This window comes from Elephas maximus, chromosome 8 (genome assembly GCF_024166365.1).
Source record: "Elephas maximus indicus isolate mEleMax1 chromosome 8, mEleMax1 primary haplotype, whole genome shotgun sequence".
Lineage (NCBI taxonomy): Eukaryota > Metazoa > Chordata > Mammalia > Proboscidea > Elephantidae > Elephas > Elephas maximus.
Window position 1 is genome coordinate 1,600,365 of NC_064826.1, and position 18,869 is coordinate 1,619,233.

The 18,869-nt window shown below is 46.2% G+C and overlaps 1 protein-coding gene across 1 annotated transcript in view; it reads right to left on the reverse strand.

Annotated features, from left to right (window-relative positions):
- CNTNAP2 (contactin associated protein 2) overlaps positions 1 to 18,869 on the reverse strand; it is a 2,020,907-nt gene that overhangs the window by 14,447 nt on the left and 1,987,591 nt on the right. The window contains exon 23 of the mRNA XM_049894552.1: positions 12,984 to 13,223. Coding sequence (XP_049750509.1) covers positions 12,984 to 13,223 — 240 coding nt within the window. The remainder of the gene's footprint in view (positions 1 to 12,983; positions 13,224 to 18,869) is intronic.

Here is an 18,869-nt window from a genome sequence, read left to right on the forward strand (position 1 = left end):
GGAGGGTGGGTGTCCTTCCTGCAGCAGCAGGGACAGCCAGGGCTCCAGTGCCAGAGGCAAGTCCTGAACCCTCACTGTCGGTAGGTGAAGGGCTGTTATGGGTTGAACTGTGTTCCCCAAAATACGTGTTGGAATCTTAACCCCTGTACCTGTGGATATAACCTTGTTTGGAAATAGGGTTTTGTTACCTTAGTGAGGTAATAGCAGTATAGGGCGGGTTCTAAGTATAATCACTTCTGAGTTATAAAAACAGCGGATTAGGTACAGAGATGAACACAATCAGGACGGACGCCACGTGAGGACTGTCTACAAGCCAAGGAACTAAGGAACGCCCAAGACAACCCACAAGGAGGGCATTGACTGGCCTTGCCCTGATTTGGACTCCCAGCTTCCGGAGCTGTGAGGCTGTTCTTTAAAGCCACCCACTTGTGGCACTTCTGCTGCACCAGCCCTAGGTGACTAAGATGGGGTAATATTAAACAACAACGGCCCGAAGTCCCTGGGTAGGTGGCTTATACGTGGATGAGCAGTACAGCTCTACATTCTAGTGTACCTTTTAATCAGCCAACATTGCACTAAGGTTTCTGCGTACATAACACTTTCCAAAGCTCAGCCCACTCTAAAATTCTATGATCATAGAAAAATTTTCAAAAACAAAGTGGCAAAAATGGCTAGCTCTGGCGGAGTACCAAATAGTTTGCAGTGGTGCGTGGAGTACCAAATGGTTCATTGTGGTGGGGTACCAAATGGTTCGTTGTGGTGGGGTACCAAATGGTTCGTTGTGGTGGGGTACCAAATGGTTCGTTGTGGTGGGGTACCAAATGGTTCGTTGTGGTGGGGTACCAAATGGTTCATTGTGGTGGGGTGCCAAATGTTCATTATAGTGGAGTACCAAATGGTTTGTTGTGTCAAAATCAACCAGAAGTGTGTCCTTCCATTGTAGAGTAGCAAAAGCAAATGATGTGAAATGCAAATTTCAGTAAAATAAGTGGTTTGGGAAAAACAGTAGCTCTTCCTACAAGCCAGGCACTCTTCTAGTCCTTGTCATGTATAAGCTCATCCAATGTTTGCGCCAATCTCGTGAAGTGGACACATTCAACCCATGTTAGAGGAGCTAAGATTTGTATGAGGTCATGTGACCATTAAGTGGTGGAGCTGGGATTTGAACCCAGGAAGTTGGCTCCACAAACCATGTCCTAAACAGTCAGCTGAACTGTCTGATGATATGGCACCAGTCTACACTGGCTCCATCCAATTATCAACAGCACTGCATGGTCTTGAGGCAGCCAAACGATTTAACCCAACGTCTTCCTCTGTCACTAATGGTCTGTGGAGGCTGATGACATCTAAAGGCTTCTGACACTACTTGTCTGGCTTCACAGGCCGAGTGTGAGAGATGTTTTAGCTCACCAAAAATAATTTCATATGATGGCAGCATCAGCTGGACAATGTGGCAAACTAAGAGCTCTAGACCAACACAAGGACGAACAGAAGCCCGATCTTCCCTTGGGAACACACAGGACTCCCGAATGGGCCAAAGCAGCACTGGAGGAGCGGTTGTCACCACTCTAAAAATGCTTGTGAATTCATGAACACTGCGAATTGTGCTTTAAAATACTATTTTTGGAAAATAACTTTTGATTGCATATGTTGTTGTTAGCTGCTGTCAAGTCGGCTCCTGACTCATGGCTACCTCACGCACAACACGATCAAACTGCTGTGATCCACGGGATTGTTGTTGGCTGATTTTCAGGAGTAGATTGCCAGGCCTTCCTTCCTAGTCCATCTTAGCCTGGAAGCTCCACTGAAACTGGTCTGCCTCTCAGGAACACACGAGGCTCCACCGCCGGGTGAGTGGCGGCTGCCCATGAAGTGCACTGGCTGGGAATTGAACCTGGATCTCTTGCACAGAAGACGAGAATTCGACTGTTGAACCAGTACTGCTCTGTTGATTGCACTCAGGGAATGTGAAAAAACTTACAGAAGTCCCAAGGCAGGTGCTTAAGTATTATGTACTGATTTAAAAGATCCTTATGGACCCCTGAGGGAGCAGGAGATCAGTGGGATATAGACCCCAAATTCTCATAAAAAGACCAAACTTAATGGTCTGACTGAGACTAAAGGAATCCCGGCGGCCACGGTCCCCAGACCTTCTGTTGGCACAGGACAGGAACCATCCCCGAAGACAACTCATCAGACATGAAAGGGACTGGTCAGCGGGTGGGAGAGAGACGCTGATGAAGAGTGAGCTAATTATATCAGGTGGACACTTGAGATTGTGTTGGCAACTCTTGTCTGGAGGGGGGATGGGAGGATAGAGAGAGAGGGAAGCCGGCAAAATTGTCATGAAAGGAGAGACTGAAAGGGCTGACTCAAGAGGGGGAGAGCAAGTGGGAGTATGGACTAAGATGTATGTAAACTTATATGTGACGGACTGATTGGATTTGTAAACGTTCACTTGAAGCTTAATAAAAGTTAAAAAAAAAAAAAGATCCTTATAAGAAGAGAATACGAAAAAGAGATTTGATACAACGAAAAGTGTGAACTCTAATGTGAACTACTGGCTTTAGCTAATAACCACGTATCAACGTCAGTTCATCAACTCTAACAACTGTGCCAATGCCGGATGTTAATAACAAAGAAGCAGGGTGCAGGGGAGGGGGACTAAGGGGACTCACTGTACCTTCTGCACAGTTTTTCTGTAAACCTGAAATTGCTGTGAAAAATAAGGTCTATTAAAAAGCGTCAAATTTCTTGTCTGTCCCATTGAGCAGGTAGGGAGGAAGCAGATTAAAGGTTTTTTTTTTTTTTTTTTTTTTAAATATAGAAGATAAATGAGGTGGTTGTGGTTTTTATTTACTTAAGTTTTAAAATACATAAAATTGTAATCTTTAGCCTCAGGTGCCAATTGCAAGTAAAACACATATTTAAATGTATATAAAAATAAATCGAGATTTTCTAACATAAAGCCCCAAGATGTGAAAGGCATTAAAAGCTTCATGTAACTGTATATCAGTGTTAAAAAAAAAAAAAAAAAAAAAGGCATTAGATAGGACCTGACATCTCCTCGAGAAAATATCTCCATGGAAACCACTTGAGCTTCAGCATCTAAAGTGATAATTTGAGGCACTTCAACAAAACTGCTGCTATTAATTGTGATTTAATTTAAATTGCAACATGATTTTTGCAGGAGTTGGAGCCAGACACTGTAATAAGCCCTTGTTTTCCTGGTTCCTTTGTTCTGTTTCACTTTATTCTGTGGTGAGCTACGTGGTGGAAATTTTTTTTTTTTCTCAAATAATTCGTTTTAGCCCTTTGCCATTGACTGACATTTCAGGAGCAGATATGAAAACAAATGGTTGCCCGTGGAGATGCTGAGGCTCCGAGGAGACAGAGCCTGCCTTACTTCAGGGGAGGACACTGCTGAGCACGTTTTCAGAGGACAGCGGCTTCTCCAGGTCAGTAGGTGCTCACCTGTCAGAACAGGGGTCAGTACCTGCAGGACCCTCCATCTCTTATTATAACGACACCCTCCCCACAGTTCCTACAGGAGGACAAGCAGCCAGGATTTCAGGTTTCAGATGCGGAAGAGATGATGAGTTTTTAGGGTCTGACTTGAGAAGTTCAACAAAGCTCACATTTCCAACTTCTTCACAGAAGAAAGAAGAGTCCCTGGGGTACAAATGGTTACTGCACCCAGCTGGTAATGAAAGGTTGGCAGTTCAAGTCTATCCAGGGATGGACACCTCGGAAGAAAGGCCTGGTGATCCACTTTGGAAAGAGCAGCTGTTGAAAACAGTAGGGAGCACAGCTCTACTCTGACACACATGGGGTCACCAGAGTCGAAATCAACTCAACGGCAACTGATTTACTGGTCCTGGTGCTGGTGCTGCTACTAGCGTTGGCGCTGGTGCTAGTACTGGACCTAGTACTGCTGCTGGTTCTGGTGCTGATGCTGGTCCAGGGGAAGGAGGGGAGGAGACAGATGCTTGAGTGTTCAGGCTCCCAATCAAAAGGGGCGAATTAGGTAAAAAGAACCAGAATAAATAAACTTGTCGCCATCTGAGCTGTGTCTTCATTGTTAACACAGTGCCAACTTCTATGCAAAAGGACTGAATGACATTGCTTTTATCACAACCTCTTCTTCCATCGTTTCTCAGCTAACTGCTCGTCTCCCAACTGTCTCTCCGGGAAAAAGACAGACCTACGATTAACTGTAGGTAGGGGTGTTCATTGGGAGCGGCTCATTATTGACAGAACGACAGACTTCATATTCATAAACACTTAGATAAAATACTCAGCAGCATTTTCATGTCAGACGCCTATGTTGCCTTGTGATTTCTCAGGTGGGCAAACTGTTTCTTTGTTCATGTTTAGTGGCTAATCGGTTTTAAATCAGTTGTTGCTCACTGTACACCATGCTCTGGGTGGGCACTCAGAGGTCGCAGATGCTTGGCTGGATGTTACGGGTCTTTTGCCCACGACTGCTCTCTGTACCTGAGGATGCCACGCTGCTGGTCAGTGCCCGAGACCCGGCGCCAGGACAGTTGTCTGACCCCTTCCTCCAGACCCTTCCATGTATCTAACTGTCGTCCTGGAGAGAGTCAGGAAGTCTGGATCAGAGAGCCCCCTGATGCAGGGGCCTGCACTCCCTTCAACAGCTCAGTCGGCACTCTTCCTTTCTGGGGTTTGTAGTCGTTGGTTCCCCTTCTGCCGCCGCCTGTTTAGAAGTCACGTGATGTTACCAGGAATCAGGGACAAAGGACGCCAAACTAACTGGTGAGTTCTGTGGCTTCAGGAAAGCTCTCGTGCCAAGAAACACTGAGGCCACAGAAGCTGGAAGAGACAATGAAGGATCTTCTCCCAGAGCCAACAAACACAGCCTGGCCTGCCAGCACCCTGACTGCAGACTCCTCGCAGGGTATGGAAGCCCTGGTGGGCAGTGGTTAAGCATCCGGCTGCCAACCAAAAGGTCAGCAGTTCGAATCCACCAGGTGCTCCTTGGAAACTCTATGGGGTAGTTCTATTCTACTCTGCCCTTTAGGGTTGGTGTGAGTCAGAATCGACTCGACGGCAGTGGCAGCGGTGGGTGGCACATGGTTAAGCATCCAGCTGCTAACCAAGAGGTCAGCAGTTGGAATCCACCAGCTGCTCCTTGGAAACCCTATGGGGCAGGTCTACTCTGTCCTGTAGGGTCGGTGTGAGTTGGAATCGACTCGATGGCAATGGGTTTGGGTTCGGTCGGGTGTTGGTTACTGAAGAGCGGGAAAGACAAATAAAATAATAAAAAGATTAAGTATAAGAGAGTAAATGCATTAATCATGGAATCTTAGCATGAGGATGAGAAAAGGGATATGCTAGAAATAATTAAGATGTAATTACAGAGACGGAAAGATTATTTTAAGTGCTTGCAGGTGGCAAAGAAAACCAACCACCAGCTTGTAATTATGAAGGAAACTAAATTGATACGCCCAAGTTTTTAAATGTTCATCGTATTCATAGCTTTTTTGTAACTGAAGATATAAAAACATTTTATTTACAGATGGCAGAAAAGGAATTTTGAACACAGATGAAAAATTAAATAATTAACAATCATAGCAATGAGTTAGTGGGGACTTTGGAAATCAAGCCCACTATTTTCAGCTGAGGAGCCCTGGTGGCACAGTGGTTAAGAGCTTGGCTGCTAGCCCAAAGGTCAGCAGTTGGAATCCACCAGCTGCTCCTTGGAAACCCTATGGGGCAGTTCTACTCAGCCCTACAAGGTCGCTATGAGTCGGAATAGACTCGATGGAAACAGGTTTGGTTTTTTATTTTGGTTTATTTTCAGCTGAAAGTGTATGATGTGGCAGAAGCCGTCTGTCACGGATTGAATTGTGTCCCCTAAAAATATGTGTATCAATTTGGCTAGGCCATGATTTCCAGTATCCTGTGATTATCCGCTATTTTGTCATCTAATGTGATTTTCCTATGTGTGGTAAATCCTAGCTGTATGATATTGATGAGATGGGATTAGTGGCAGTTATGTTAATGAGACAGAACTCAATCTACAAGATTAGATTGTGTCTTGAGCCAGTCTCTTTTGAGATATAAAAGAAAGAAGTGAGCAGAGAGTCAGGGAACTCATACCACCAAGAAATAAGAGCTAGGAGAATAGCACGTCCTTTGGACCCATGGTCCCTGTGCTGAGAAGCTCTTTGACCAGGGAAGATTGATGACAACGACCTTCCCCCCGCAAGCCGACAGACAGAGAAAGCCTTCCCCTGGAACTGACACTCTGAATTGGGACTTTTAGCCTCCTGGACTGTGAGAGAATAAATTTCTCTTTGTTAAAGCCATCCACTTATGGTATTTCTGTTATAACAGCACTAGATAACTAAGACACTGTCCTTCTCAGATGGGTCATGGTGCCTGAACAGACGATGGGGCTCTAACTGGGGGAATGGGGTTGTTACATTAAGTGATTGCAAATGCCATATTCCATTTGGTTCCCAAATTACTTGCGGGGAGGTGAATTCTCATAAGAGGGTTGGTTTTTCAACCTGTGTACCTTCGATAACAGATGACACAATCTTGCTTGCTGAAAATGAAGATGAGTTCAAGCATTTATTGATGAAGATCAAAGACTGCAGTCTTCGGTATGGATTACGGCTCAACATAAAGAAAACAAAAATCCTCACAACTGGACCAAAAAGCAACATCATGATAAATGAAGAAGAAATTGAAGTTGTCAGAGGTTTCATTCTTCTTGAATCCATAATCAAGACCCATGGAAACAGCAGTCAAGAAATCAAGCGACATATTGCACTGGGCAAATCTGCTGCAGAAGACCTCTTGAAAGTTTTAAAAAGCAAAGATGGCACTTTGATGACTAAGTTGTGCCTGACCCAAGCCATGGTATTTTCAGTCGTCTCATATGTATATGAAAGCTGGACAATGAACAAGGAAGAGAGACAAAGAACTGACACATTTGAATTGTGGTATTGGTGAAGAATATCGAATATACTGTGGGCTACAAGAAGAATGAACAAGTCTGTCTTGGAGAAAGTACACCCACAACGTTCCTTAGAAGTGAGGATGGTGAGACCTGGGCTCACTAACTTTGGACGTGTTATCAGGAGGACACCGTAATTAGGTGACGGTCGGTGAAAGGAGGGAAACCCTCAGTGAGATGGGCTGACACGACAGCTACAACAAAGAGCTCAAACACACCAACGATCACGGAGACGTGCGGGACCAGCAACGTTTTGTTGTGTTGTACATGGGAGAGCTCAAACACACCAACGATCACGGAGACGTGCGGGACCAGCAACGTTTTGTTGTGTTGTACATGGCGCAGACTCTATGGCAACATAACAACAACAAACGAAGAATTAACTTCACCCGAAGAGAGGTCTGGACTTTGTTGCTGGTTCCGGAAGCTAAAGTCTGCAAGTGATAGGAGTGCCTGTAATTCAAGGAAAGCTCCAACCACACCTGAGAGTTTACGCTAATGAGGTGACTCAGGGTGGGGCAGGCCACGCCAGAAAGACCAACCTTGTGATTAGCGGGTTGGGACTTTGAGTGACATGATGTCAGCCCCACCTGTGGTGGGCAGGGACAAGGGCTGGAGGTTGAGTTCAATGCTGCGGGCAATGGTCCAAAGAATCATGCCTAACAATGAAGCCTCCACAGAAACCTTGCACAGGCAGTGGGCTTCCCTGCTGGGCCATATTCTGCACGTTGTCACTCACTGACATGCTGGGGGGCAACGTGTCCCTAAGGACAACAGAAGCTTTGCTTCGGAATCCTTCCAGACCTCTCGCTATGTGTCTCTCCCTTTGGCTCTGATTTATATCTTTGCTATGATAAAATTGTAATCCTTGGTGCTTCCCTGAGCTCTGTGAGTCATTCTAGTTAATAAACCTGAGGGGGTGGCTGGTGTGAACCCAGAATTTGCAGCCAGCAAGTCAGAATTGCGGGTCCTGGGGACCCCCAAGCTTGCGGCTGGTGTCTGGTGTAAGGGCTGTGTGAGGTGACCCTGCCGTCAACTGTGCCAACTAGCCAGCTCCAGGTGGTTGGGGTGACAGCTGTCTGGCCCAGGTCTCCGTGGCTGGGGGTGAGGGCCATCTGGCCCAGGTCCAGGTGGTTGGGGTCAGAAGTCACTGGGCTTCTCTGGAATTGGAGTGAGCCCACTGGACACGTCTAGTTTGGATCCACGAGACTGGACTCCTGACACCCTCGAACCTCATATCTGGGCAGGGGGAGAGCTGGGGATGTGAATACCCTCCCCCCACTCAGAGCTCCCTGCCCCTTTCCTCTCAGTGGCTGTGAGAACCCCTGCGGCAGGACCCTGTGTCAGAGGCAGGTTGGCTCTGTGGCCGGGAGCTGACAAGATAATCCACAGTCCCAGAGGGTCCTGTGACCCAATTGCCTGCACCTCCTGGGGCTTGGAGTGTTTGCCACACACCACATACCTGTGCTGAGACTATCCCCGGGAAGTTCTAGAAAACCCTTACGGCGGTAGTAACTCATTATAATTTTTATTGCTATAAAATCCCTTAGGAAATAACGTCGTACATCTTAAGGTGCCTTGTCTACCGTAATGATATTTTAAAAAAGGGTTGGCTTTGTCTGAGGTCTTCAGGATCGCCCATCATGAACGTGACGAGACACTGGAGGCTTAGCGACGGCCACCATGCACGGCAGCTTGTGTACAGCTGGGAGTTGTTTCTTCTAGCAGCGATTATGGCATCGGGTGCTTAGATTTATTTTTTCTTGTGCTTGTTTTGTTTTTAATTTTTAAAGAATATGTGTTGCCATCTGTAGTTGCCTTCCTGCTGCTGATCCTTCATTCCAGGGAAATGAGATTCCCTGGATTCGACGAAGAGAATTTTTGCTTTTATGCTTTTGCCTATTCTAGAGGATTCATATAAGTGGGTTCATACAATATTAGCGTCTGACTTATTTCACTCAATGTCATGTTTTCAAGCTTCTTCCACGCGTGGCACATATTGGGGCTTCATTTCTCTTTACGGCTGAGTAGCATCCCATTGTATGGACATATCGCATTTCGCTGATCCGTCATCCGTTGACGGACAATTCGGTTGTTTCCGCCTTCTGGCTGTTGTGAATAGTACTGCAATGAACACTGGTGTGTACATATCTTTTTGCGCTTCTGCTTTCAATTCTTTTGGGTGTATACCTAGGAGCAGAATTGCTGGGGCATATGGTAATTCTATGTCTAACCTTTTGAGGAACCACCACACCATTTTCCACAGCAAGTGCACCATTTTACGTTCCCACCAGCCATGGATGAGGGCTCCAATTTCTCCACATCCTCGCCACACCTGTGGTTTTCTGTTCCTCTGATAATAATCAACCTAACGGTGTGAAGTGATATTCCCTGTGGTTTTGATTTGCATTTCCATGTGACTCACAATTTGAACATCTTTTCTTGTGCTTTTTGGCCATTTGTGTATCTTCTTTGGAGAAATATCTATTCAGGTCCTTTAACTTTTGCCCATTTTTTGATTGGGTTGTTTGTCTTTTTGTGGTTGAGTTGTTGGGCCACAGAATATTGATTTGAATATTGAATAATAACAGAAATATCTCCTGTATATATTATCACGATATCAGTCAAAAGAATGAAACTGGCATAAAGAATGATTTTTAAGAGATAAATGAACTCAAACCCCTGCAGTTGAATCTCACCTTAAAAGAAAACAATTTTCAAATTAAGTCATGATGAGTATGAGCTAATGTTGGCCCAGAGCTGCATCGCGATGGTTTCCTGGCTGCGACGTGGACCATGTGTGCTCACGGTCATGCAGTCTGTCCCTCTGGGCAGCCTGAGACCCTGTGGTTCCATGATGGCCCACGGTCTCCCTCCTGCCAGCATCTGCAGAAATTTATCTGAGAAACCTGTAGTCCTCTGTGGCCTGAGTATGCTATTTCTCATCTCGTTTCCACCCATGTTCCTTCTCTCAGCGCTAGGAATGCCTGCTTTGTCCAGAACAGCCCGCGAGGAAAACCACCCACCATGCCATCGCTCAACACTCATCAAACTGCAGCTCTTCACGCCTGCCCTTGGCGCTCTGTGCCCTCATCATGTTGGAGAAACCTGTGTGCAACGAACAAAGGGGTGTCCAGTCTATAAATCAGCTGTATGTACACGTCTACTTGTCTGTCTGTGTTGCACACGTAGACAAGCTGTGTCTCACACTTCCAGGCAGCCATGAGTCTGCTGGGAATGAGGCATGTGCAATCACTGGCATCAGCCATTCCACGGGTGCTGCATTCATCTGTGATCCAGCCAGACACACAAGACACGTACGCAGTGCTAGCAAAGTGAAAGCCATTATTATTATTTATAGAGAGCAAAGAGTAGACAGTAACAACAGACTCCCAAAGGGGAAATGCTTACCCTTCCCCAATTACCCATGTGCATTCTTATGTTGCTAGGCAGGTATGCGGTGGTTCAGGTCAGATGTTGTGTTCACGTCACCGCTGCCTCCAGCTACCGCCACGATGCCCTGGGGGCCTGCACAACTCCTGAGGCTTCTGCTCAGCTGCTGGACTTCGCCAGGCTTCACTGCCCACTGGAATATCCCTATGCACAGTCTCCTGAGCCTCTGCCACTGGGTCTTTCTAAGCCTCTGCCACCAGCTCCTGCCATACTACATGGGCCTGCAGAGCTCTCTGGCTGCACACTACCCGGGCCCCCGCTGCCCAGGGCAGGAGGCATCCAGCCCCTGTGCGGGGCACACTCAGGCCTCTCTTGCCCTGTACAAACAAAGGTTACAGCTCTTTTAGCTCCACTGGCAAGCATCCTGCAGAAGGTGCTCAGCTCTCGCTGAATGTGTCAGCAAGCCCACCACAGCCGCCTGGCTCCTGCCGTTTTCTCTCGCTGTCTCGCACCATCTTCAGTGTTTGCTCTTTCTTCCGGGTCTAGGAGGTTCTCACCACAGGGACCCTGGGCTGCTAGTCCAAAGGACTTACTCCTCTCCAGACCCTGAATCTCTGTGGGACTGGCATTTATCTAAGCAGACTCCTCATCAATTTCAAGGCATGGCCCTTCCAGCAGGACCAGGAACTGAACAATCTGCTCAGAAGACCATAAATCACTTGGTTTGCGTTTTGTGGGAGCTGCAAGACCACGGCTAGAAAGGCCACATAGAAATAATTCATTGCACCACACCAGCTATGCTGAAAGCACGGCAACTTGGCTTCTTTCTGAGCTTTGGAGCTACAAAGCTGTGCAGCCCAAACCCCATCCAGGAGTCAGAGACTGTGGCTGCACCGAAGCCGACAAATACCGAGCAGGTGGGAGGTGATGGAAGCAGTCCATGCACGTGGTTTCTCAGGGGAGGGGCTGGGAAGCCTTGATGGACACGAAGCGCATCTCTTGTAAAAACACCTGCAATCATGATGATATTATTATGGCAGCGATACTTTTAACAGTGTGCTCCACGTCGACGACTGTGCTAAGTGCTTTAGTCTCAAGAATACTCTGAGTTAGGCCTTATGACCTCCATTTTAGAAATGAGCCTGAATGTTGTAACTAACAAGCAGTGTGATGTAGACACTGAATTTTCACTTGGTTAGTTTTGCTGCCAACAGCTGCAGTCTTTCATTCCAGCCCTGTGCTGCCAAACCACCTCCGGTCACCTGTGGAAGTGAACTCAGTCCACTGATCTTGGTATCAGTGGCATCAGTAGGGTTGGTGTCACCCAGTGTGGTAACTCATGGTGTCACCCCACCATGGACCTTCTCCCGTACCAGGCCCTACAGAATCCATATTCATGTTTTTTGTACTAATGTTACTCATAAATTGCAATTCCCGTACATCACTCCTTCTTTTCCTTTAACTACTTTGCTCTCAAAAAAGTGATTGATGCAGGTTGACAAATACTAATTACCACAGTATCATAGCTGAAACACCGGAAAATTTGACAAAATCAGCCACTGTAAAAACACCGGCAGCAACAAAAACATGGCGGGCTGTAGCGTGTGCAGACGAAACCACGTGACTTGCAGCATCGCTGTAATTGAGTGATAATGACACCTCTGACCAGAGCGCATTAGAAGGTTCAAAAAGTAAACTAGAATAGAGTTGTAGCCTTGTAGGTATGTTAATATACGTAAACTGGGCTTATGAAAAATGTTTTTGTTGTTATAACTACAGGGGTATTTTTATAAAAAATAATAAATTTCTGCTGAAACACTGCACAAAAGTTTTATAGACAGCCATTCTGGCATCATCCCCTCTGACAGCGTCACCCAGTGTGGTCCACATTCCCCACACCCCCATACTGATGCCACTGCTTGGCGAGCCTAAAAGCACCTCTTAGGCACCCGGAAGCCCTGGGAGGACGTGTATAAACATAGGGTTGGAGACGAAGCTCTGCGGAACTGTAGGTATCTCTCCCCTCCTGATGTGGGGCACAAGCTGCAAGGCTGCAGCCACTGAAGGACTGCTCTTAGGGCACAAGGCTGAGGCTGTGCTTCACCGGGCCCTCCCATGGTGTGCCGAAGACATCAGCCTAGGCATCTCGTAATTCAACTTAAGTGGGAGTCCTTGGTGGCACCAATGGTTAATTGCTTGCCTTCTAACAAAAAGATTGGTGGCTAGAACTCACTCAGAGGTGCTTTGGAAGAAAGTCCTGGCAATCTGCTTCTGAAAGGTCACAGCCATGAAAACCCTACGGAGCACAGCTCTGCTCTGCATACCTAGGGTCGCCATGAGTCAGAATCGACTCGACATGATGGCGTGTTCCGTACCTCCGACCTATTCACTTTTGGCCCTGAGAAATACAGCTGGGTGACTTCTGAGGACCTAGTACATGCTTGCACTGTGCGAGGACTCCTGGGCTCACATGCTGCCTCCCATGATGTCTTATCCTCCAACGGCATAATGCTCTAGATCTGTTATTACCCTATTTTACAGTCGAGAAAACCAAGACTTAAAAACATAAAGCAATTACCCAAGGCTGCTACAGACGTACCTGACTCCAGGTGGTCCAGGTGCCAAGGGTCAGTGGCAGCTGACATGGGGGAGATGGTCAGTGGAGAGGCACCGCAGTTAGACTCCACAAGCTGGCCCTGCACGTGGACCTGGGCCGACGCGTTTGTCTGCCGTAGGGCGGCCTTGAGGGGGGCAATGCGGTTGAACTGCACCCTGGAGAGGCAGCCGGTGAAGCCCGGGGTATTGTACTTGTGGATCTCTGGGTCAATCTTCCCTGTTTCTACAAGGAAAAGGAAGAGAAATTAGAGCCTTACCTAGCTCACTATATTACAGCTCTAAAGCATACCTGTGTCCAAGTCTTACTCCCAGGTTTCAGTTTAAGATGTTCTATGGGGTCAGAGAAAAATGAGCAAAACCCTCCATATGGCTGCAACAATGGACTCAAATAAGCCCACGATCATGAAGATGGTGCAGGACTGGGTGATGTTTTGTTTTGTTGTACAAAAGGTAGCCATGAGTTGGAGCTGATTCCCAGCAACTAACACCAACTCTTTTAGAAGAAATGTCAATGACTTGGTTGGAGACTTCACTGTCTAAAAACCTCTGCTTTCCTGAGAATGTGTGAACAAAATACGTTCACAATTATCTTCCAAACCCTTGAGATATGAGTCAGAACCGACTCGACGGCACCTAACAACAACACTGACTTTGTTCTGACCCACTTTTCTCTTCTGTTTTCTGATGCCTCCTTGGCCTCTTTTGTTGTTGTTAGGTGCCATCACAGTGACCCTATGTACAAAAGAATGACATAGTGCCTGGTCCTGGGCCATCCTCACAATCATTGCTATGCTTGAGCCCATTGTTGCAGCCACCGTGTCAATCCATTTCACTGAGGGTCTTCCTCTGTTTTGCCGACCCTCTACTTTACCAACACGATGTCATTCTCCAGGAACTGGTCCCTTCTGAAAAATATCCGAAGTATGTGAGACGAAGTCTGCCTTTCTTGCCTCTAAGGAGCATTCTGGCTGTACTTGTTCCCAGACAGATTTGTTCGTTCTTCTGGTGGTCCATGGCGTATTCAATGTTTCTCCCCAACACCATAATTCAAAGGTGTCAATTCTTCTTCGGTCTTCCTTATTCATTGCCCAGCTTTCACATGCACATGAGGCAATTGAAAATACTGGGGCTTGGGTCAGGGGCACCTTAGTCCTCAAAGTGACATGTTTGCTTTTCAAGACTTTGAAGAGGTCTTTTGTAGCATATTTGCCCAATGCAATATGCCTTTGTTTTCTTGACTGCTGCTTCCATGGGTGTTGACGGTGATCTAAGTAAAATGAAATCCGTGACAACTTCAATCTTTTCTCCATTTGTCATGATGTTGCTTATTGGTCCATTGTGAGGATTTTTGTTTTCTTTATGTTGAGGTGTAATCCATACTGAAGGCTGTAGTCTTTGATCTTCGTCAGTAAGTGCAAGTCTTCTTCACTTTCAGCAAGGAAGGTCGTGTTATCTGCATATTGCAGGTTGCTAATGAGTCTTCCCGCAATCCTGATGCCCCATTCTTCATACAGTCCAGCTTTTTGGCTTATTTGCTCAGCATACAGACTGAATAAGTATGGTGAAACAATACAACCCTGATGCACACGTTTCCTGATTTTAAACCACGAAACATCCCCTTGTTCTGTACAAAAGACTGCTTCTTGGTTTATGTATGGATTTCACATGAGCACGATTAAGTGTTAAGGAATCCCCATTCTTCATAATGTTATCCATAATTTGTTATGCTCCCCATAGTCGAATGACTTTATATAGTGAATAAAACACAGATAAACATCTTTCTGGTATTCTCCTTTTTTAACCAAGATTTATCTGACATCAGTAATGATATCTCCCATTCCATGTCCTCTTTTGAATCCAGCTTGAATTTCTGGCAATTCCCTGTCAGTGTAATGCTGCAACAGTTTTTTAAATTATCTTCTGCAAAATTTTACTTGCATCTGATATTAATGATATTGTTTGATGATTTCTGCATTCTGTTGGATCATCTTTCTTTGGAACAAACACAAATACGGATCTCTTCCAATTGGTTGGCCAGGTAGCTGTCTTCCAAATTTCTTGGCATAGATGATTGGGTGCTTCCAGCGCTGCATCCATTTGTTGAAACATCTCAATTGATATTCCGTCAATTCCTAGGGCGTTGTTTTTTGCTAATGCCTTCAGTGCAGTTTGGACTTCTTCCTTCAATATCTTTGGTTCTTGATCATATGCTACCTCCGGAAATGGTTGAACACTGGCCAATTCTTTTTGGTATAGCGACTCTGTGTATTCCTTCCATCTTCTTTTGATGCTTTCTGCATTGTTTAATATTTTCCCTGTAAAATCTTTCAAAATTGCAACTTGAGGCTTGAATTTTTTCTTCAGCTCTTCAGCTTCAGAAATGCTGAGCATGTTCTCTTTTGGTTTTCTAACTTCAGGTCTTTGCACATTTCATGTCTTCTCTAGCTGCCCTTTGAAATCTTCTGTTCAGCTCTTATTTCATCATTTCTTCCATTTGTTTAGCTACTTCATGTTCAAGAATAAGTTTCAGAGTTTCTCCTGACATCCATTTTGGCCTTTTCTTTCATTCTCGTCTTTTTAATGACCTTTTGCTTTCTTCATGTATGATGTCCTTGATGTCATCCCACAACTCGCCTGGTCTTTGGTCATTAGTGTTCAATGCATCAAATCTGTTCTTGAGATGGTCTCTAAATTCAGGTGGGATATACTGAAGGTCATACTTTGGCTCTCGTGAACTTGTTTTAATTTGCTTCAGCTTCAACTTGAACTTGCATTATAAACAATTGAAGGTCTGTTCTGCAGTCGGCCCCTGGGCTTGTTCTGACTGATAATACTGAGCATTTCCATTGTCTCTTTCCACAGAGGTAGTCGATTTGATTCCTGTGTATTCCACCTGGTGAGGTCCATGTGTAGAGTCACTGTTCATGTTGTTGAAAAAAGGTATTCCCGATGAATAGATCATCGGTCTTGCAAAATTTTTTCATGTGATCTCCAGAGTCATTTCTACCACCAAAGCTGTATTTTCCAGCTACTCATCCTTCTTCTTTGTTTCTAACTTTTGTATTCCAATCACCAGTAATTATCGATATATCTTGATTGCATGTTTGATCAATTTCAGACTACAGAAGTTGGTAAAAATCTTCAATTTCTTCATCTTTGGCCTCAGTGGTTGGTGAGGAACTTTGAGTAATAGTCGTATTAACTGGTCTTCCTTGTAAGCATATGGATATTATCCCATTACTGACAGCACTGTAGTTCAGAATAGATCTTGAAATGTTCTTTTTGACAGTGAATGGAAATTTGTCATTTCTGGCATAGTAGACCATATGATTGATTCAAAATGGCCAATACCAGTCCATTTCAGCTCACTAATGCCTAGGATATCTATCTTCAAGTGTTCCATTTCATTTTTGACCACTTCCAATTTTCCTTGGTGCATTCCAGGTTCCAGTTATTAATGGATGTTTGCAGCTGTTTCTTCTCATTTTAAGTCGTGTCATATCAGCAAATGAAGGTCCCGAAAGCTTGACTCCATCCACGTCATTAAGGTCAACTCTACTATGAGGAGGCAGCTCTTCCCCAGTCGTCTTTTGAGTGACTTCCAACCTGAGGGGCTCATCTTCCAGCACTATATCAGACTATGTTTCACTGTTATTTGAAATGTTTTCACTGGCCAATTTTTTAGAAGTAGATTGCCAGGTCCTTCTTCCTAGTCTATCTCAGTCCGGAAGCTCCACTGAACTTTGTCCACCATGGGTGACCCTGCTAGTATTTGAAACACTGGTGGCATAGCTTCCAGCATCCCAGCAACAGGCACGCCACCACAGAACAACACACTGACAGATGACACACTGACAGATGACACACTGACAGACGAGTCGAGTGATACTCCTGCTCAGCCTCCTGCTAAATTAGGACTCAGTCTCCTACCTCTTTCTTATTTTCTTCTTCAGAATTCTTTATTTAAAGAAAGAAATGGGAGTCCTGTGGCCCATAATTGGGCACTTCCTTTCTTCAGAGTACAAATCCCTTGGAATTTCGAGGTTTATAGTATCAAACGGAAATTTTGGAAGTCAGGAAACTTTCCCACCTCCATCACAAACACATGTATGCGTTTTAATCACTCCAACCTGTAAACACTGGGACAAGGAGAGTTCTAGTAAAGCCAGACGTCCTCTTTCAACTAATACAAGGCCCACTGCTATGCCAGCTGGGCAGTAAAATGACATCCCTCTGACCTCAGCCCAGGTTTTAGTATCTATCCCTGGATGTATTGGTCAGTGGTGCTCAAGGTGTGGTCCTCGGACCAGCATCGTCAGCATCACCTGGCACCTGTGAGAAACGCAAATTTTCAGATCCCATCCCTGACCTGTTGTTTTGTGCCTGAAGTTGGTTCATAGTGACCCTATATGACCTTGACCTGTTGTTGTTGCGCGCTCTCGAGTTGATTCCGACTTCTTGTGACCCCAGAGGACAGAGTAGAACTGCCCCGTAGGGTTTCCTAGGCTATAATCTTTACAAGAGCAGATTGCCAGGCCTTTTTCCTGTGGAGCTGCTGAGTCGGTTCAAACCTCCAATCTTTTGGTTACCAGCCAAGTGATTAACAATTGCACCATCAAGGCTCCTTATCCCAGTCCTACCAAATCAGAAATTCTGGGGCAGGGCCCAGCAATCTGCGTTTTAACCTGTGCTACGGGTCCTGCCAAGGTCTGAGAACCCTGATCCAGACAGACAGTGGTCACACCGAGCTACAGACACAGGAGAGGGATGACACCCTCTGACCCTGCGCCAGCCCCAGGAGATAGTGCTCCCAGGACGAACGACCACCTTCTAAATACAAAACATGAGAGTGTGAGAGGTGCTCCACATCTGAACTGTGGAAAACAAATGCTGTGGAAAATAGGAGGTTATTTCTTTAAAAAATTGAGTTCAGAGCAGATGATGTCGCTTGTGGGGGAGAGAATGCAGGTGAAGCTGTCTTGTATAAAAATTAACTCGCCATTGATTAAGAACTAAGGAGCCCTAATGGCACAACAGTTAAGTGCTCAGCTGCTAACAGAATGGTTGGCAGTTCGAGTCCACCCAGTGACTCTGCAGGAGAAAAACCTGGCTATCTGCTCCTGTAAAGATTACAGCTTAGAATATCCTATGGGGCAGTTCTACTCTGTAACATGGGGTCGCTATGAGTCGGAATCAACTCCCCAACTCCACAAAACTAACAACAATAGTGATAATTAAGGACTGCATGGGTGTGGGGGCGGGGGGCTCATAGGCTGTCGGGGCAGCAGAGAGGATGCACCGACTATTCATCACTGGGAAGGTCAGTTCTGAGGGTGCCCTGAGATTGCAGTATAGGAATTCCTGTCAGCCAAGGAGCAGGCGGGGTCACACCCAGGTGCATCTTAGACCGGCACGTCCAGGTTTCAACCAACAGTTCTCCGTGTTTTCCCTGCAGGGAATTCAGTCTGTGAAGTCGACTCCCCTGCCCGTGTAAAGCCCAGCGGCTGGGGTGGGGTGCACCTGACGAGTCAGGTGGCCGATTCCTCCCTCCCCCTCTCCTACCTGCTTCTCCCTGCAGCCCCCACCCAGCTCCTTCTTGGGCTCTTGGGAGCAGAAGTCTTTGTCTGGGCCCCTCCACTCACCTTTCCTGCAAACCACTCAGTACCTGGCTCTCGTGCCCTCCTTCTGGCAGGCTGGTGGAGGAGCCTCGCTCCCTGCTCCCCAGAATTTCCATCTGCCTACTCCGTGCTGCCAGGACAAATGGCTGCAAGTAGGAAGTTCAGCACCCCAGCTCCGCGCACCCCTCTCCCTAATGGGGAGCCTCTCTCGGCCGCCCCACGAGTCATGGGCTGGGGGCCCTGCAATCCGG